Source organism: Meles meles, chromosome 3, assembly GCF_922984935.1.
Source record: "Meles meles chromosome 3, mMelMel3.1 paternal haplotype, whole genome shotgun sequence".
Lineage (NCBI taxonomy): Eukaryota > Metazoa > Chordata > Mammalia > Carnivora > Mustelidae > Meles > Meles meles.
The window spans coordinates 150,812,028-150,833,488 of NC_060068.1; the positions used below are offsets into that span (position 1 = coordinate 150,812,028).

General features: G+C 38.8%; 1 protein-coding gene across 1 annotated transcript in view; it reads left to right on the forward strand.

Moving 5' to 3' along the window:
• OXCT1 (3-oxoacid CoA-transferase 1) overlaps positions 1 to 21,461 on the forward strand; it is a 132,618-nt gene that overhangs the window by 56,957 nt on the left and 54,200 nt on the right. The window contains exons 8-11 of the mRNA XM_046000874.1: positions 10,273 to 10,380; positions 11,644 to 11,758; positions 15,086 to 15,180; positions 16,821 to 16,869. Of these exons, the coding sequence (XP_045856830.1) occupies positions 10,273 to 10,380; positions 11,644 to 11,758; positions 15,086 to 15,180; positions 16,821 to 16,869 (367 nt within the window). The remainder of the gene's footprint in view (positions 1 to 10,272; positions 10,381 to 11,643; positions 11,759 to 15,085; positions 15,181 to 16,820; positions 16,870 to 21,461) is intronic.

The following is a 21,461-nucleotide window of genomic DNA, read 5'->3' on the forward strand; positions in this document are numbered from 1 at the left end:
TGGATGAAATAGATGCCATTAGAATCATATGGACAGAATCACTCTCTTACAAAATATTGGCATCAACAAATTACTGTTTACCATCAGCCATAGCCACTTATCTTTACTGCAGGAAATTCTGTCTAAAAGATCAGGGTGCTTCTTTTAATTATCACTTTCTTAACTTTTCAAATATGGTGTTGAGTTTCAGAGATGAGCTGTGTATGCCAAAAGGACATTTTAGGTTTGGGAGTTCATCAGCTTTATTCACTGTAGGTTTTTCAGTGATTGCTGTGAACAGTGGCCTCAGAAGCAGGACTGGTTCTGCTTTCCCTAATGATAACTAAAGGCTGAAATTCTTTGTGGGGGGCAAAGAAGGAACAAAGTGATGCCAGCTGTAAAATCGACTCTGTGTACCTGCTGTTTGTATGGAGGGAATGGCCATTTGCTTGTTCTTACTGTTAACATCATGACTGAGAAGGTGATAAATATGTTGGAAATTTCTTAGGACTTAAAGATCTAGTTTTGGGAATTCTACTCTGAGGGTGGGAAGGGTATGTTGTCTTGAAGTTTATTTATTTTTGCATATTTTTCTACCTTTTTTTTTTAAGATTTTATTTATTTAATAGAGGGAGGGCAAGAACAAGGGAGAAAACAAGCAGAGGGAGCAGCAGAGGGAGACAAAGGAGCAGACTCTCTGCCAAGCAGGGAGCCCGATATGGGGCTACATCCCAGTACCCTGAGATCATGACCTGAGCTGAAGGTTCAGCTGAAGGCTCATAACTGAGCCACCTAGGCACCTCTTTAAAAAAAAAAGATTTTATTTATTTATTCATGAGAGAGAGAGAGGCAGAGGGAGAAGCAGGCTCCCCACTGAGCAGGGAGCCCGATGTGGGACTCGATCCCTGGGATCAGGACCCAAGCTGAAGGCAGATGCTCAATCATCTGAGCCACCCAGGTGCCGGACCTAAGCGACTCTTATGTCTGCCTTTCTTATACTAAATCAGGGAAAAAGAAACATGGCATTTTAATGTTCTTAATGAAATAAATAGGATGCCACTTTGCCTACTGCTTTATAGAATAAAAACATACAAAGAACATTTAAAAGGTGAAATGAGAAAAGAAAGCTCTTGTTATCTCCCACATGGTGAAGGATTTTAAATTTAAATCATCGAGTCATTCCCAAGGGGAACACTAGTTGCAATCTCTGTTAGATTAAGCAGCCATGAACTGTGTTCCAGAAATGCTAGTTTAACCCAATTCTGTTTTGCAGTTTATGTGTTAAATCCTGGGTTCTTATATTGTAAAAAGCTCCAAGGATGATTAACAGCCCCAAATGGAAGGAAACAGTTTTAAAAAAAGAGTAACCAACCTTTCAAAGTTTTAGTTGACATCACTAATAGGCAGTTTTTTGGTGACTGTAAAAACTGAACACAGACTTTCTTCCTCTTCCTATTTCTCATAACTCTCTTCAGTGAAAAATGTTCCCAGTTTAATTCTTTTAATTATATCATGTCTCCCTGTTTTCCTTGGGGTATATGATAATGGTGTAATGTTTTCCCTTAGTATTGTAGATAAGACTGGTGCTTTGAACGTGTTAGAAGTGTTTTAATTCCTTTGGGTGGATATGCTCCTTTTAATTACTTCTCTGGATTAGCTATAGCCCTAATAAAATTTCCTTTTAGAAAAAGATATGACAAATAAAATGTGGCTATTTATAATACTGCCTGAATGTTATTAAATCACTTACTTAGTGAAGATTGGCATTTTTTGGTCAAATTAAAACAAAACTAGCAAAAACCCAGCATGGACTAGGCTGTTTGGATATAGTATTATAGTACGTGGAAATGAAAATAATACTTACACTGCTTTCAAATTTGTTTTTATTATTTTTTTAAAGATGTACTCATTTTAGAGAGAGGAGAGAGAGCCATGAGCGGGAGGGGGAGAGGGAGAGAGAATCTCAAGCAAATTGTGCACTGAGCGTGGGGCCCAACGTGAGACCCAATCCCACATCCCCGAGATCATGACCTAAGCCGAAACCAAGAGTCAGACACTTAACTGACTGCACCAGGCAGGTGCCCTGCTTTAAAATTTGTTTCTAAAATATAGTCTTTCTATTACAAAAACTACTGGGGTAGTCCATGAAGTAAGTATTATTCCTACTTTTTTTGGGGGGGGGATGAATATGGTCTATTAATTTTGTGGCTAATCATAGTTTTAGTAAATTAAGCTATTTTTAGGTGAAGCTTTCTTTCTTTCTTTTTTTTTAAAGGATTTTGTTTATTTATTTGACATGGAGAAAAAAAGAGAGGGGGGAGAGAGTAGCAGAGGGAGAGGCAGATTCCCCACTGAGCAAGGAGCCTGATGCGGGGCTCGATCCCAGGACCCCGGGATCATGACCCGAGCTGAAGGCAGGTGCTTAACCAACTGTGCCACTAAGGCACCCCAAGCTTTTCTTTCAATGAGCTCAAATGGCTTCATCCATTTTCCTTCTCATCCGTGTTTCAGATGAGACATTGTAGAGTGGAAGGATAGTTTTTGTTTTGTAATGAGGAACATGAGGTTTAAGATGTTTATCCTGAATTCTGAGGCAGGACAGCAAATGGAGAAAGGAAGATTTTTATGGCATTTTTGGATGTTTCTGTCACATGTAGTCTTTGTGCTGGTGCTTAGTCAAACCCTTTTATATTTTATATTTCCTCTTCAAAAGATTATTAGACAGGTATTACTTTGCAATATTTGTTTCCTGTTGAATTTCATTTAGTTAATATTCGCCCATTTTATTTTCCTAACCAATAGAGACCAGATGGTAGCCAGCCTGCCTGCCTGCCTGCCTTCCTTCCTTTCTTTTTCTTTTTAAGATTTTATTTGTCAGAGAGAGCACAAGCAGGGGGAACAGCAGGCTGAGGGAGAGGGAGAAGCTCCCGGCTGAGCAAGGAGTCCAGTGTGGCGCTCAGTCCCAGGACCCTGGGATCATGACCTGAGCCAAAGACAGACACTTAGCTGACTGAGCCACCCTGGGGGCCCCAGATGGCAGTATATTTATCTTATTAGTGTCAGCTCTTTTTTTTTCTGGCCTTGTATCATTCTCCAATTTGATATATGACTCTTTAATTTTTACCCATTTTGTTTCAGAGATGATGTAAAGTACCTTACAAGACATGGAATATATACAAAACAACATCATTTTAAAGTAGGACTATAAGAAGAAAGAAAGACAAGGGTAGGGCTTTAAAACGGAGATGGAATTGGACTAAAAAATCATACTGTCATGGCAAACATGAGTGAGCATAAGATGTCAGGTAAAAGTGAGAGTACTTATGCAGTTGATAGTACATATCATATAAAGGAAACCAACGATCAGATCAGGGAAAGTACAACTATTCTTCGTATTAAAACTAGACAGAATTTTATCTTGGCCCCTCTTTTTAATTGCACGGAAGAACTCATTGATTTTGAGAAGGAGAAACTGACCCTTTATAACAATGGTATAAAGATACTGCTTTGATCCAGGGGCAGACTCTTCTTGGAACATTAAAAGGATATTTGGGCTCCTTGAGTATTATTTTTGTCACTCGAACTTTTGCTGAATACTTGGGAGGTCATGAGCCTGAAATTGTCTTCTCTGACAGCAATGGAAATGTATCTGTTCAGAATTGCCCATTGCACACAGGCCCTTTCCTCTGAACCACAGTGGACTCACAATGTGTTCTCTGTCTTCATTTAAGGCCTTGATAAAGGTGTTTAACAGGATAGGACCAAAGATCTCACCCACCAGAGTGGGCTTTTCTAATCTGGGGTCTGGCTGAGGCTGAAGAATAGGGAGGTTTTGTTGTGGACCAAACCCCTGAAATCTCATGAAGGATTTTATAGATTGGGAGATTGTTTTGGATGTAGCTTTCATGGGATTTGTAAAGAACTACACATTTCCCCCTAGGTTAAAAAGTACAGTATTAGAGTCTTCTAAGTATTTGTCAATCCATCAAGTACTTCTGTGATTTCTTCAAGTACTTATCTACCTATCTGCACATCATAGCAGACTTCCTGTCTGTTTTCTTCATTGCTATATCTAGTAGGTGCTTAATCTGTATTAGCTGAATTAAGTGAATGTATCCAAAGCACACTTCCCTGCTGAATCTGTACAGTGTTCATGAGGAACTTGGTCAGGTTCTTTGTGAAAATTACACAGTTTTTCTGATGGCTTACCAAGTGTTAGCCTGATCTTCAGATCAATGCAGTCCATTCTGGATGGTGTGGTCTAGGGGAGGCTTGTCCTGGTGCCTCCCAATATTCTATTCTCTGTTTCATGACCTTATAAGCTCTCTGTTTAATAACCCATTTAGAATACTGCTGTGAACCAAGCCCTATTTTAAAAAGGAGTTTATTTCCTTCTCTCTGTCTTTTAACACCACTATCATTTTTCACTTGACTGTAATTCTGTGACCATATTTTCAGGCTCTTTAAGAATCCTGGGATATCATTTTGTCTAGGGCCTAGTATTAGTTCAAAGAATCTATCTCTTCTTGGAATTCAGTTCCTCCTTAGCCATATTAGTACTGCCCTTTCCTTCTCGCTGATGGGGGAGTCAGGAACAAAATGGAATCGAACTGCTGTACGTTTTTCTGTCCTGTCTCAAGCTGATTACCATTTCTAAATTCTTCATCCACAACAGCAAAATCACCCCAGAGACCACTCTCTCCTTATCTATAGCATTTTTGGTTATGACTCACCTCATTTCAGTTTTATACCTTTTGACACACCTCTGAAGGTTTCATGTGACTCCCTTTTGTCCTAGATCATATTTGTCTCTCTTTTGTGGGAGCGCTTGTGAGCTAGGCAGAACCACATGCCGTCCATGTTATAACTCTTACACTCTTCTTTGTGTGCTCTTCTCTTCATCATCACGGTGGTCCATTTTCCTCTTGTCAGAATGGAAAAGTATCTTAAGTTTGTCATTTAGGGTTCCTGACCACTTGATCCTGCTTCTTTTTTTCTCAACTTTTTGAAATCTGCTTTTCTTCAAAGACCAGGATACATCTCTATGTATGTCCAGGATGCAGTTCCTGGTCTTTTACAAATTCCAGTTTCCCATTGTCATTTTCTCTCAGGGTTTCCATCCTTTCTACTTTACCAACTTTATCCTTATTGGTTAAAAGTCCAGAATCAGAATTTCTCTCACGTTTTCCTTCTGAAATACAGAACTTGTCAGAAGGCAGTATAGAATTTATCAGAGGAATATGATGAACAGAAGATGTTCAGATAATTAGGCTTCTCATGATATGACTGTCTTATTTCTGAGCAGTGCTGACATTCTATTAAAAATATGTCCTCCGCAACTTTAGTTCGGTGAGCACGGATTATGTGACCATCACTGTGATGTTCTTTCTCCTCTTAAACTCACGTTGAATATACTTCACTGTGTTTCATCATTAGGTCTGTGGCTTTCGGGCACGTGCATGTTTTTCTTGAGATAGCTTGTTCTTCTGTCAGCTGGTTTTCACTGAACATTGTAGAATATCTATGGGCATGAGATCCAGTCAATGAAGTGTCAGTAATGACTGTGCAGTCATATTTATCAGTGTTGTTAAGGTTCCAGATTTCCTTAATAGCTTAATAGATTAATTCCTTAATCTTTTCAGTCTTAGTGCTTTTATGTATAGACATCTAAGACCATACATAATTTGTTCCAGGCCCTTTTAGCTTCCATGCCTTTGTAACTTGTGTTTTTGTAGTAATCATATCATCCCTAGCAGGAAGCTTAATACAATATGCATCTTCTTGCTCCTTTGGAAAAAAAAATTTTTTTCCTTTTTTGGATTCTTCGGAAGGATACCTTGCATTCTACTGACCTCCTTTTGTTCTACATTTTCTCATCTTACCATCCAGAGCACCTCTGGCTTCTAACTTGTAATGTTTTCTGTTATTGCTCATGCTTCCCTCTTCCATTTTTCTGGTCTTCCACAGCTCTTCCTAATTTGGGGTCAGTATTTTTTCTGATTGTAGATATTATTGCTTGTCGTTGTTGGCTTTTTTATTTCTTAGCAAAAGAAGAATGTTCATCCTAACCTGTTTTGAGAGTTAAAATGACTCAGGAAAAAAGCCTGTAGTGTGATTCTTCCCCCTTCTTCCCCAAACAGCCCTCACTTTGTATCACAGTGAGGTTTGCAGGGTTGGGCCCATTTTTTTGTAGTGATCACGGATTCAGGTTGTCACTAAAATGAGATTAAAAAAAAAAAAAAGTCACTGCCTTGCATCTCCTCTGTTCCCTTACCTGAGATATAAATAATGTTTGCTAAGGAAAAAAAAACATTGTCACCCAAGGATGAATTCTTATTCTTGTCTGAGCTTTAAAATAAAACTTTTCAGAATGATAAACTAAAAGGGGTACAGGGCAGAGAAAGCAACCTTTTAAAATGAAGTTCAAATCAATAATAATTAACATCTCCTAGCCTCTATTTTCCTGCTAATGACTGAAGACAAGTACTAATTACAGAAGCCTCAAGTGTCTGGGTTTCTAGATGAACCAGATGGTGCTGCATAAGAACTATGCTTCGCGCCGGGGAGAACTCTTGGGTGTTCTTAGCTACCTGTCCTCCCTCTTGCTCTTGTCTGAGGATACCTAAATCTGCTCACTGCTTTGCACTGAGACTGCTTCTTTGTTCTTTATTTTCTGTCTTGCCCATTTCTGATGTCGGGAGGCGCCGTGGTTAGTGAGTGCTCCTATGAGCGTTTATTTTTAAACTTTTTTCCTAACAAACTCATTTTACGCCTCTTTTTTTTTTTCAGATTTCCTTTAGCTCTTATGTTATCGCCTGATCTCACTAGACTGTCCCACACCTCCCGCCACATTGATTCCTCCGTACGGTTCTTTCTCCAAATCACACAAGAGCAGTAGAGAAGGCTTCAGTCCCGTCAGTAACTTGCATTAAGATAGTTCTGCCTTTCCAGTTTTTTGAAACCCTTTTCACAGATTGTCTGAAAACATATGTTTTCTTCTTTTGGTTTGTACTTCACATATTTTCTTCCTTTGCTATTAACTCTGCTAACCAACTCTGAGAAAGCTTTGATTTTTGTATAGAAGTTTTCAATACTGCTGGGTGTTGATGTTGTTTGGACAACTGCTGCACATGCGTTTTCTACAATAGGAAAATCACTTCTATCAGGATGACAAAGCGTACAACTGATGATGTTTAACCGGATTCTTACTTTCTATCAGAGTTCTTTTGTCAGGACACATTCGGTCGCCTTATTTGTTGTGAAAGTCATGATGTCATTGTCCTTGGTAAAAAAAACAAAAACAAAAACCGAAAACTGTCTTTTTTTTTTTTTTTTAAGATTTTATTTATTTATTTGAGAGAGAGGATGAGAGCAGGGTGAGAAGCAGAGGGAGAGGCAGACTTCCCACTGAGCAGGGAGCCTGATGCCGGGCTCTATCCTGGGACTCCAGGATCATGATCCAAGCTGAAAGCAGCTGCTTAACTGACTGAGCCACCCAAGTGCCCAAAAGAAACTGTCTTAATTTGGTGTTTTGGGACAAAACTTCCTTTTTTGGAATCAGAAGACAATAGCAATTGGTTACCATCAGCATTTCTGGTCTAAGTAAGAAGGATTACTATCTTTTTTTCTTTTCCATTACGTTTCTTGTCCTTGCTGAAGGGCAGAGGCAAGGAGACCAATTAGGAAGCTGCGGTAGTAATTGAAGCAAGAGATATGAGGGCCTGGACTTTTGGAACAGGATCAGGAGAATAATTTGCATTATCTTTAAAAAGCGTAGGCAAAGAGTTTCCTTAATTCATTTCATAACAGTGTAAGTGCTTTTAGAGTTTAGAAACTGCAGTTTTTCTTTAAGTTCCTGTCTTCTTTTTAACATGTCCTTTTGGTACATGTGTAACTGATTAAGGAATTTATGACATCCTCCACTTCATGTAGTTTTCAGTTTGGGAAACTCCTTACTTACTGTCTGCTGCATCTTAAAAAAAAAAATCTAAGTTTCATTGTGGAAGTAAAATGAAAGAAAAATAACTTGTACTGTTACCCAGAGGTAATAATTACTAGCATTTCTGTGTTTCCTTTCAGTTTTTTGTAAGTGTAGAGATAATTGTGCCAAAGGGCATATCTGTAAATATTTACTTGTACAAAATCTTGCATTTTTATGAAACAATAAATTATGATGTGTCGTTAAGTATGATGAAAGCAAGGTCTTGGTCCCTCATGTGGATGTACCACATATATTTTACCATTACTCTATTGCGGATAACTTGGGTTGTTTCCAGCAGATTATTTTACCAAATGCTGTGGCCAATATTTTCATGAATAATGAGTCTTCATATATATCCTCAGGATAATGGGTTAGTGTATAAACAAGTTTTTTAAAGTCTGGACCTCTCTGAAGGCTTGAATTAAATACATATAAAAATATGAATGAACTTGAATGGCTACAAGTTCCAACTCCTTGAAGAAGTAGTGATAATGCCTCGTGGCTCTGCATTTCCTACATTCACCTGCTCTTTACCTGGTCACCGCCTTGAGTTGGAAATACCAGAGCACAGAGGTCCTGGGGGGAGGATACAGATTCCAGTGGTGGGGAATCCTTTGCCCTCCCTCTAGAGCTAGATTCTCAGACAAATGCGGATATGCGTCTCTACCCACTATTTCAAGTTTGTTGCCCACATGTTTACTGACTCTTACTTGGAATTTTTGTTTTATTTTGGCTATAATCCTTCTAATTATCATTGAAGATAGCTTTTATCTACCACATTCTATTTTTTTTTTTTTCCCAGCTGTCTGGGAGCAGTGCATAATAACAAAAATGATTCTTGTATCCCCTGGTATTATTTCATTGGAAAAGGAATTTGGTATGGGTATACAGGGTAAAATAGCATAAAAAGTGCTACTTGACCTCAAAATTTCCAGAGAGTTCCGTTATTAGTGTAGGAGGCATGTTTACTACAACTCAGCTTGCACAAGTTAGTTCATTTAAGCAACTGCTTTGCTTTGGATATGGTATATATTGAACTGAGCACCCAACAGTCTTCAAGATAATATTTTTTCTTGGCCCCAGAAAGGTAATTCTTTGACCCCAACAACATTGACCTTAGTTTTTGTTTTTTGTTTTTAAGATTTTTTTTCATTTATTCGACAGAGAGAGAGATCACAAGTAGGCAGAGAGACAGGCGGAAGCAGGCTCCCCGCCGAGCAGAGAGCCTGATGTGGGGCCCGACCTCAGGACCCCGTGACCATGACCTGAGCCGAAGGCAAAGGCTTTAACCCACTGAGCCACCCAGGCACCCCAGTCTTCATTTTTCTTGATCATTGTTATTCTGAGGTTCTTTTTATATTGATATAAAAATACTATTTTGTCTTTTTTTAATGAATTATAAAATAGCAGACTAACTTGGAGCTTTTCATACTGCTGTAAACTGCCCTTTTGCTCTGTGAATGACTTTAATTCTAATTACATTGAGTATTTCTAGTTATTAGTATTTCCTTTTTGAATTTCCATATTGAAATTAAGATTCATCTTTAAGTAAAATTACTTTAGCAATTGCAGTTCTGTCATGATCCTAGGAAGCTAATAACAGAAATAATTAAAAACTGTTACAAATGGCATTTGTATCTATATTTAAAAAGTTCTTCAATTGACCAAGCAGATGTTGGTACAGATTTTTGTCTTTGATATGATAAATCTCCCATTAATTTTGAAAATCTGGGTTTAAGTGATGTGCTTTCAAGTTTTGAGCTGCAATTTGTGAAAGTTCAAGCAGCTGTACTGAGAAACCATTTGACAAATTTGTAACTGAGACTCTTTTAGGCAAAGACTAAGTTATGGAGCTTTGTGTTCTGTATGTTATGTTCAGACATAAGTATTTGAATTTCTTCTTTTTTTTGTGGGTCGAGAAGTGTGTGTGTGTGTAATATATTCTGTCTCTCTTTTATATATATATATATAATTTTTTTTAAAGATCCATTGATTTGAGAGAGAGGGAGGGAGGGAGAGAGAGAGAGCATGGGGGGAGGGGCAGAGGGAGAGAAGAGAGAGAATCCCAAGCAGACTCCCTGCCTAGTGTAGAGCTGGATGCTGGGCTCCATCTCACAACCTGGAGATCACAACCTGAGCGGAAATCAAGAGTTGGATGCTTAAGTAACTGAGCCACCCAGGTGCACATATATATATATATATATATATATATATTTACATTGTATATATAATCTAAGTTGGAGGTAGCAATGCATATACTTCACTTTTTTAAGAATTAAGCTCTCAATATTTATTTATTTATTTTTGGCTAGGTTGAAGAAATTGTGGATATTGGATCATTTGCCCCAGAAGACATCCATATTCCTAAGATCTATGTACATCGCCTTATAAAGGGAGAAAAATATGAGAAAAGAATTGAGGTAATTGACTTAGCTTCTTTGTTAGCAGTTATAAATCTGATTACCAGAGATATGTGCCCCTAGGGCCATTCCAGATGATAAGGAATTAGAACTGAAAGGAAAGTCTTGCTTTGGATCTTAGTAGGAGCCTCTCATGTGTCCATCCTAAGGGAACATGATCGTCTATGTTATTGTCCAGTCCAACAGTGATTTGTGTTTACCAAATATATATCCCCAAGTTATGTGACATACATGACATCTCCGGGCTGTGTTTTCAGGCTTCTGGAACTGTCTCAATTTACAAGGCATAGTTTTGGCTGGCTGTCCTAGGGTAGAAAAGGTTTTAGCCCTGCTGGACTTGGTGTTTGATTATTCAGAAATGTCTATCTTGGAATTGCTTTGCACTTTATAAAGTCCAGAATGTCATTCCCATTAGCATCAGGCTCTGGGCAGCTGGTGGATATGGGATCATGGCAAGGAGTAGGTACGAGGAGCAGTGGAAGTATTCTAAGGCTACCGAGAGCATAAAGAATGTTCAGTTGGGCTAGAATTGATATCGAGATTCACAACTGTCTCGGGAACAGCAACAGAATAGATGACATCCAGTAGGAGATACTGGGCAATCAGAGATACCCTCAGCTGTGTGTCAAACAAAGACATTTTGTAATCTAATACTAATGTTAGGGGGCTAGGGAGAAAGGATGTGGGACATCTGCAAATAGAAACCAGAGTCTATGTCAAGGAGATTTAGTAATGGAAGTAGTTTCCTGGCTGGTTTCTGGATATTTTTATGATTCCCGCGATGCACTTGTAGCAAAACCAGTCCAGACTCTGCAAGTGGAAATATGCAGTTGGCAGTAGCAACACCTGGTAAAAATATTCTGACAGCCCTGCAAAAACAGAGTCCCAAGGTCTCTTCATTTTCTTTGTTCTGGCTCAATCCTTGAACACCTGAGAATTCAGTTTCAGAAGTCTTAAAAATCATAGTAGTAGCAGTCAGTGTGACAGTAACAGAGGGATTATTTGCTTCAAAAAAACAGCAGAGCAAGTATATCTTCTTGAAACAAATCTGACCTCTTTCACTTTCTAAAAAATTATTTTTGTCATCAAATACCACTCGTGTTATTCTTTAAAAAATATAACCCTCTCTATTATATTATAGATTTGTCTAATAGTAGTAATGGTAGAGACTTAAATTTTTTCCAGTAAAATTCTGTATTTCAGCAGTGATAAAATACAAGGTATACCTCAACGATGAATAATTTATTTCTGTTTATTTTAAAGCGTCTATCAGTCCGGAAAGAGGAGGATGTAAAAACCAAATCTGGTAAACCTGGAGATAATGTAAGGGAACGTATCATCAAGCGGGCAGCTCTTGAATTTGAGGATGGCATGTATGGTATCCTTTATCTTTCTGGGGCTGGGCAGAGACATACCCTCACTTTTTCTGTATTCATCAGGCTACTAGGCCTCCTGCATAGTGATTCTTTTCTAGTCTGCTGTAACTTTTAAAGCAATGAATCAATTTTTACAAAATGTGGCATATAACCTAAAGATATTGAAGTATATGAAATTGGAATTATAATCTGTTTGCCTTCTTGAAACAAAATGGCAACCAGAATTTGCTTAGCTATTTTATAATATACAATGGATTTCTAATATACAATTTGGCATTTTGCTAAAGGTTATTAGGAAAAGAGATTACCCAAGATGAGGTTTCAAATCTCAGAAGTACTAGTTATAACAGTGCTATTTACTTTCTCTATGTTCTGACATTTGCATACTCATTGAAACATAAGATCCAACTTCTTAACAACCCCTGTTTCCTTTGGCAAGGATCCCATGAGTGCACCCTTTTATGTCTAACGCTTTGTAAGGGTATTCAATGAATGATTCAAATCCTGCTTTAGATACTTTGTCAAAAAAAAAAAAAAAAGGAGGTAGGTTGAGATAATTCAGTACAGTTAACATTCAGTTTTTTTTTTCCCATTTTATTTATTTTTTTCAGCATAACAGTATTCATTGTTTTTGCACAACACCCAGTGCTCCATGCAAAACGTGCCCTCCCTATTACCTACCACCTGTTCCCCCAACCTCCCACCCCTGACCCTTCAAAACCCTCAGGTTGTTTTTCAGAGTCCATAGTCTCTTATGGTTCACCTCCCCTCCCCAGCATTCAGTTTTTGAATGTGTTTTTTTTGTTGTTGTTGTTTTTAAAGATTTTATTTACTTATTTGACAGACCAGACAGAGATCACAAGTAGGCAGAGAGGTAGGCAGAGAGAGAGAAGCAGGCTCCCCACTGAGCAGAGAGCCCAATGCGGGGCTCGATCCCAGGACCCTGAGATCATGACCTGAGCCGAAGGCAGAGGCTTAACCCACTGAGCCACCCAGGCGCCCCACTGAATGTGTTTAACAGTGAGTTCTTTGCCACTTTGCTGGTTTTCAATGCATCAAACATTGAACTATACAATAACAAATACTGCATAAAATACAAATAGAGTTTGATAAAATAAATACTTGTTGAGTAGTAAATACACGAAAGCCATACTTAAAGGCGTAAAGGCATACTTAAAGTTCCTAAAAGAGAATCTAGAAACATGACAAGTGTCTTCATTCTGCGAGCTTCCCCCAACAATGAATATCCTGGTTCAGACTGATCCTGACTGGGGGAACTCTCTGTTTCTACTTTATTTTTACTTCCACCACCTCATTTTTATTTTATTTTTTCCAGTTTATACCTTGCATTATAGTGAGAATTCACATAGGGGAGGAAAATATAATAGCACCTCTCTTCACCTCGATATCAGTAAGATAGAGCATCAACCAAGTTAACTGAGCAGGTAAAAGCTAGGCCCCGGGTTTTCTAATGACCACCAGTCAGTTGTTTTCCCACTGACATTTAAACACTGACAGTATGATACCACTAATTTTAGATAATAAGGCTTCTAGGTGTTCTTTATTTGCTGTTATCATATTGCCTATGAAAAATATTTGCAAGTTAGTTCATATAAATGGTCATTCCATTCTACCCACTTTTTTTTCAACCCAGAGTACCCAGACTTCTTTATCCCTGGCATATTTGACCTACTAAAAAGCATTGACTAACTGAAAAAATTATAGGATATGATGAAAGAATTCAGGTAAGAAGCTTGTCATTGGGGTTGCCCTTATCTAAAATACTTGCTGTTAATTAATTAATTAATATCTCAATGTGATCTGTATATCACTGTGAGAAATGAAGTACCAACCACACTGAACTAGATGGTGATCTGGTAAGAAATGAACCGAGGAGCTTTTGTCAGAGCTGCTTAGAATTACTGTGTCTACAAGCAGTGTCTTGGTTCATTGACATCTTGCTAGCCTTCATAAGCTATAATAGTGCAGCACATACAAACCTTATTTTTTCTGGCTCTGATTCACAAAGATCTCACTGTTCCTGGAATCTCATCAGAGTGCCATGATTCTTTGTTCTAATTCTAAGGCCAGTCCTGCACTCTGTGGTGGTCATGGACAGTATGGACAGCAGTTTCAGGCAGTGTGGGTATCTCTGATCTGATCAGCCTGTTTGTGTTGAGAGGGAAGTTTAAATCTACACCATTATAGACAAATCAGGACCCAATTTTGATCACTTGAGGGATAAGAGTCAAACCCTCAGCCCTTCAGTGGACGAATGGATAAAGAGGATATGGTCCATATATACAATGGCGTATTATGCCTCCATCGGAAAGGAGGAATACCCAACTTTTGTATCAACATGGATGGGACTGGAGGAGATTATGCTGAGTGAAATAAGACAAGCAGAGAGAGTCAATTATCATATGGTTTCACTTACTTGTGGAGCATAAGGAATAACACAGAGGACATTGGGAGATGAAGAGGAGAAGTGAGTTGGGGAAAATCGGAGGGGAAGGCAAAGCATGAGAGGCTGTGGACTCTGAGAAACAAACTGAGGGTTTTGGAGGGGAGAGGGATGGGGGTTGGGTGAGCCTGGTGGTAGGTATTAAGGAAGGCATGTATTGCATGGAGCACTGGGTGTGGTGCATAAACAATGAATCTTGGAACATTGAAAAAATAAATTTAAAAAAAACAACAACTCTCAGCTCTGTGATGCCTTAGCTCAGCTACTTTTTATATGGTCACAGTTATATTCACTGAACCTTAGCCACCTCCTCCATCTTCTTTATATCTTCGAGAAGATTCAGTTACCAATGAACGTTATCTCAGTGACCCAAAGGAATCATTGTGCTTTTAGACAGACATTTTGGTGTTGTCAGAAAACTTTCGTTTTAATTTAAAAATGATACCCCTTTTTGGGAATACTAAATCATTGTTATTTTTAGTGGGAGGTTTGAATAGTGAAAATTACTTTTAAACAAAGGTCAAGCCTTGTTTAATAATGTGTCAGTCATAATAAGTCATAATATACCAGTTCAAATTTGCTGAGCACATTAATGAAAATAAAATGTCTTACAATAAAAATGACCTCTGAATCCACCACTTCGATACCTTTACAGGAAAGCCTATTAATGTTATTGAAATTTGAGATTTCGTTTTTTAAAAAGATTACAAAATAGCGCCTGGAGAGTGATGGGAGAATATATTCAGTGTTTACATTCAGAGCAAGTGCCTTTAAAGATCAGAAGTTCATACTTCTATATGTGGCAGATTTATGGCATAATCTTTCTACCTTTTATACGGTGGACCTTAACATCTTTTTTCGCCAGCTAATTTGGGCATAGGAATCCCACTTCTGGCCAGCAACTTTATCAGCCCAAATATCACAGTTCATCTGCAAAGTGAAAATGGAATCCTGGGTTTGGTAAGACAGAAATTAATGTTTTATTTATCCAGTCTTGATAGAAAACTAGATAGTCCATAGAGTGAAATCTTCTGAGAGTTGTTAGCTTAAAGTTCCCAGCCTTATTTTTAAGGTAGCTTCCGGATTATCTGCGTTTTTTGCCTGTTCATCCTGTGGCATCTTGTCAGTGTCTTCCTCCCCTGGTGTGTCTGTTTCAGAGAGACCTCACAGTGTCCTGTTCAGATTAACTTTCTTAACTTTTGTGTGGTTGGACAAGGTAGTGAAAGTCATAAAGAATTCTGTAGTAAACAATGATCCATAAGACTCTGAATGAGAAACTGAAAAGTAAGGTTTTTACTCGAGGAATAGGGACATGTTTTGACAATTAATTAAAAACCTTCTTCTTACCAAATTCTCATTTTGAGACCATGTTGTTCAAAAGGAAAGAATTTTTCTCTTCCTCAAGACTAACCTTCCAGATGAGCTCAACATTCTCACAGAATTTGGATATACTTTTTACTCAGTACTATAATAATAAAAAATACTTTTGCTTCCTGGATGACATTTTTTAATGTAATGTTAACTATGGCAGAGATTATTTATAGTTTGGCCAGTTTATAGGATTTCTAATCTCCTGTTGTTCTGAGTAGATCTTAACTGTTCGTGCAATAAAAATTGTGTATATAGAAAGGTATATCTAGTCTTTAAAACATAAATAATGATCAGGAGCATATAGTTGATACTGATTGAGGTGGTAATCATCACCATCTTCGGGTGCACAAAACTGACATGAGTCTGGATAAAAGATTCATGTTGCAGCCATAGAGGGACCAATTCGCTCATTTAGAAGACAAGGGAAATGAGTTGATATATCTTATCCGTGGTCAGTATTTAAAGGGAAAATTTACATAGTCCTAAAATACTAGTTACCACTTCAGTTTATTTAAACGATACATGTTCGGTCCCTCATTTTGAAAGCATGTTAGAATTCCCCAGCTCAGATTTCCTCACTCTTCGTTCTCTCTTGTGCCTCGCACCCCTTTTTCCATTTCCTCCTGTTTTGTTTACTGTATGTTATGTTATGAAACAACTCACCCCATTCAAGTAATGTAGAGATGCCTTATCAAAACACATAAAAAATTAAAAAAACAAAACTGAGAGTAACCAGGCAAATGAAAAATAAAGGCTTCAAAACTTAGGTATTGTGAGAAATAAGGTTAGGACTCCAAATATGAGCCTTTAAGTGCTGCATACCAAAATGATGAAAATTTGCCTCTCTGCATCCCTCTAGTCAAATAAGGCAGCCATTTTGTTTGTAGTCATGGATGCTACCAGGAAGAGTTACGAGTAACACTGACTGCATCGTAGGCACTAAATAATTACTTTTGGTTTTAGTGACCTGTATTTCTAATAGCTTAACATTTCTTTTCAAACTTGGTAATTTCTAGGAAATAATTTCTTATTTATCACAGTTATTAGTGTGGGAAAGACTAATCAATATGAGAAATAGCCATGAACATACTGGAATTATTTTTAGAAGGTTCTCCTCAAGTCTTTTGATAGTACTATCCCAGGGTTTTTAGAGAAGTTATTTATATTATGATTTTAGTGTGTGATTCAGTGAGAAACTTCTTTTACTAACTCAGTGTGTGCTTTGACAGGGTCCGTATCCACTACAAAATGAAGTTGATGCAGATCTAATCAATGCAGGTAAACTCCCTCACGTGTTTTTCCAATGTTTTCCTTGGCTATTAATTTAGTTCTCTGCCAAATAAGAGAAAGGAGTTGGGCTTGATTGTCCTTTCCTGGAGAGTGCTCCATTGTGGTTTGTTGTTGTTGTTGCTTTTAATAATTTTTTAAAAAGATTTTATTTATTTGACAGACAGAGATCACAAGTAGACAGGCAGGCAGAGAGGAGGAAGCAGGCTCCCCGCCAAGCAGAGAGCCCGATACAGGGCTTGATCCCAGGACCCTGGGATGGTGACCTGAGCCAAAGGCAGAGGCTTTAACCCACTGAGCCACCCAGGCGTCCTCCATTGTGTTTTTCACTGAGGAGGGGAGAGAAGCCTTCTTAGTCTCTTCTTTGCCTGGCTTGCTCTTCAGAGATCATCTCTTACTTAGGGAAAAGTAAGATAATAAAGAAATTGCAGGTGGGGCTGCATATAGTGGCAAGAGCTTTGATGGGTCAATCAGTGAGGGTCCTGGCTATACATAAGGGCACTCCTCAAATGGGGTAATGAGGAGAATTAAAGGAAAGGACCATTTACAAGGGTATGACCAAGATTGAGGGAAACCAGAAAAGTGTGGTGAAGTACCACAGGAAGTTATTATCACCCTGAGGTCTTAAGGGACAGCAGTGGGAGAGGGCCACCTAATCAGATCTATGCCCTTTGCGAGAGGAATGCAGCCATCTTGCAGAAACCTGGATGAGGGGTGGGGGTCTTCTCTACTCAATCTTCTTCTTGCACCTTCCATTGGCCAATCCCAGGCTGAAATATGTCTGCCTTCTTGTGATGAGAAGGATGACAAGTGGATCCGTAGAGGCAAGAAGAAAAGATTGGCACTCTGGTGTTTTTGTTGTGAGCAATACTTAACTGTCCCCCAGTCATCACTGGAGGAGAAGAGCATCCTTCAGAGGTTCTGGGATATTTAGAGATGTACTCTGCCCCTAAGTATAACCCAGTGATGTGAGTAATAGGGATTTTTGAACTGGCACTCTAGCCTGTCTTCTTTATTCCCACATTTATATGCTTTGCCTTTTATTATAAGCCTTTTATTTGACTGTGACATAGAGTTGCTTGTAGCAGCCTAGAGAAGCAAAAAACAGGCCAGACCCTTTGGCCATTGCTACCGCCCATGCTTGAGGCAACACTCCCACTTTCTGGGGCTGAAGGTTATTCTTACATTGGGGCTGCTCACAAGAAGCTGGTTTTTATACTCTAGTGTGATTTTCTTTACCTTTCTTTTACTCTTGAATTCAATCTACCCCCACAAAAGTATTATTCTTACTTCATATTCAAAAACAGTACATGTAAATCTCAGAAGAGCAGCAATATTAGCTGAACATAAAGGCCAGCTGCCAAGCAGAATTGATGTTTGATACTTAGAATTTTTGGAAGTAAAACCGCTTCTGGTTGAATAGTTGAATTAGCTAACACGACTCAACCCTGAAAGGCCCACTGTGATAAAGCAATGACATTTAACTAAGGCTGTAATTTAATTGTACTGTACCCTTTAGCAATAGCTCATTGATCTGTGAAAATATTTGCTGCTTGGTTTAATTAATTTATGATGTTAGTGAGTTATTTGCAAAATGAATAACTCCATTTTCCACATTTTAGGCCTGAGTTCATAAAACCCACTTTCCTTGGAAAAGTAGTTAGTCTTTTCAATGATTATTGGACAGTAGGCATTTTTGATTCCATGAGCTTAAAAGTAGCTCAGTCGTAATGAAGCCACTAGTTTTGTTTTTTGTTTTTTTTTGTTTTTTTTTTAGTTTATTTATTTGACAGACAGAGATCACAAGTAGGCAGAGAGGCAGCCAGAGAGAGAAAAGAGGAAGCAGGCTCCCTGCTGAGCAGAGAGCCCAATGTGGGGCTCAATCTCAGGACCCTTGGATCATGACCTGAGCCAAAGGCAGAGGCTTTAACCTCCACCCAGGCACTCCTGAAGCCACTAGTTTTATATTTTAACTCCTGAAATACCATGTATAGTCTTAGACTGCTTTATAAAACAATAATTCATTGCTTTTTGGAAGCCAAGTTGTAGATCAGCTTATTAATATTTTAACTTTCATCAAAGCTCTGCTTAGGATTTATGTTGCTTTTGACTTTGGAGCTATCTAAATTAGGGAGGAAATACTTTGAGCTAAAGAGCCCAGACTACATATTGGTGATCTCCTCAACTCCCCAGATTTGGAAGTTACCTGGAAGATCAGCCCCTTCTAAATAATAACCTCAAGGTTATGAAAAAATGAATGACCACCTTACAGCACCATTTTGTTTGCAGAATATTTTTTCATACTTATATACCATTTGAGTCTCACGTGAAAACTTACCGTACAGATTGGGAAACTGAAGCCCAGAGTAGTGATGTGATGTCCCCAGGATCCCATTGCTAGGGACTGGACTCACACAGTGTCTCCTGGCCTCTTCCTCTACACATTGGAGCTATACCCACTGCTACCCTAAGTTTTAAAAAGGTGGAAACGGCCAGGTTTACAGCAACATTTCAGAGGTTCTGTTAAGATTTGCATTATTCTGATGCAATTATGAAATTTCCAATGGGTCTCACATTTTAGCTTTCCTATTAATGTACGTTTTGCATTCTCATTTCTTAATTGTTTTCTTTAATATACAATGTTTTAAATGACGTACCTTTGATTAAAACTGCCTTAGAAAGAACCACCATGTTAATCTCATGTCTCATAAATATCCCTGGCCCCTGCCATGTGCCTCGGCAGTGGTTCTTAGTAAGCAAGTGGGGATATTTGACAATGGCTGGTGACATTTTTGATGGCTGGTGTTATCAAAGTAGTCAGTAGAGGTCAGGGCTGCTGTTAATTATCCTGCAATAACTGAAACAGCCCCCCCCCCTTCCCCCCGCCAAGGAGTTATTCAGCTCCAAATGTCAGTAATGCCTTTTCTGGAGGCCTTTGTGCCATAACTGAAGAATCGCAGGACTGCAGACTAAGGCACAAAAGAGTACAGCATTCAGGACCTATCTGATAGTTGCACCTGCCCTTTCCAGCTTCATCCTCGCTGCACCCTTCAGGGACTCCTGGGTTCACCCATCCTGGACTCTGTTCTGATCTGATCTGGATCTGTTCTGATCATGTATCAACCTTCCTTCCTCCATACCTTTTCTCTTCCTGTGCCTATCACCAGAGTTTTTGTTCTGTCCCCTTCTTTTTGCATCCCCATCTCCTTATCACTAATTTCCTATTGAAATGTGTTATATGCATTCTTTTAAGTTTTTTTTTTTTTGTTTGTTTGTTTGTTTTTTTTTTAAGATTTTATTTATTTATTTGACAGACAGAGATCACAAGTAGGCAGAGAGGCAGGCAGAGAGAGAGGAACAGAGGGAAGCAGGCTCCCTGCTGAGCAGAGAGCCCAATGCGGGGCTCGATCCCAGGACCCTGGGATCACGACCCGAGCCAAAAGCAGAGGCTTTAACCCACTGTTATATGCATTCTTAAAGCTCCAGTTCATTCGATCCTTCCATGGTTCAGAAATGCCCCCTCCTTCGAACCTATAACACATCTAGTGTCTCTCATCTTGCCTTGTAAGTATTCATGTGTATTTATCTCTCTAGCTGAATAGCATATTCCTTTGGCTTCGGGCAGTGGTTCTCTGAAGTGTGGTACAGCAACAGTGTCACCATCACCAGGGACCCATTAGAAATAGAGATTCTCAGGCCCCATCACAAGCCCACTGAATTCCAAACTCTGGGAAGTTAGCTCAGAGATCTGCCCTCCATGTAATTCTGATGGGTGTTAAAGTCTGAGAACCATTAGTTTAGGGCATCTGTGTTTTTGGTCTGTAACACTGTTTAAGGCACACAGCAGCCGTTTACTTGATGTTGAGTAAACTACATGTTGACTCATGAGCCAAAGGACTCAGTAGCTGTGAAATGGAATAACCATGTTTGCCCAAACATCATGAAAGGATCTAGACACCTGCAGAGAAAAACTGGAGGAAACAGAAATCAATCAGGAATAGTCAAATAAGAAAGTTCTTTTTCTTTAGGATACTGGTTGTATGTTGATTACAGTTATTTCTTGACCAGATTTGGGCATCATATTTGAAAAACATGGATTTAACTTCAGGATATCTATTTTTATTTAGATATTGGATATTTAAAAATACTAACAACTAACTTGGCTTCCAGAGAATGTAATTTATAACACGCCAGAATGTATTAGCAGGTGCCTGACAATAACTATTTTTTATGAGAGTTGTTTTCTGGGCTCTTAAAACTATGCTCCATAAATCACATGGGGAGCGCCAGAGCCTCGCACTGATCTCCAAGTTTCCTGTGTCTGGTAAATAATGCCTTCTATGTACTGTCAGCTGGTGGAGATTGCCCTTTAGAAGTCATTGTGATTTAGCACATGGAGAACAAAGAATTGAAATTTTTATGTTTCTCTGCTTTTTTGTTCCTACACATTTTTGGTCCTTGCTTATCCACCTCACAGGACCAGTGAGGAACCGGATTTGCTGGATATGGAAGCAGTGTTAGGGTCAAGTTTAGGGGCACCTGGGTAGCTCAGTCAGTTAAGCATTTGCCTTCAGCTCAGGTCA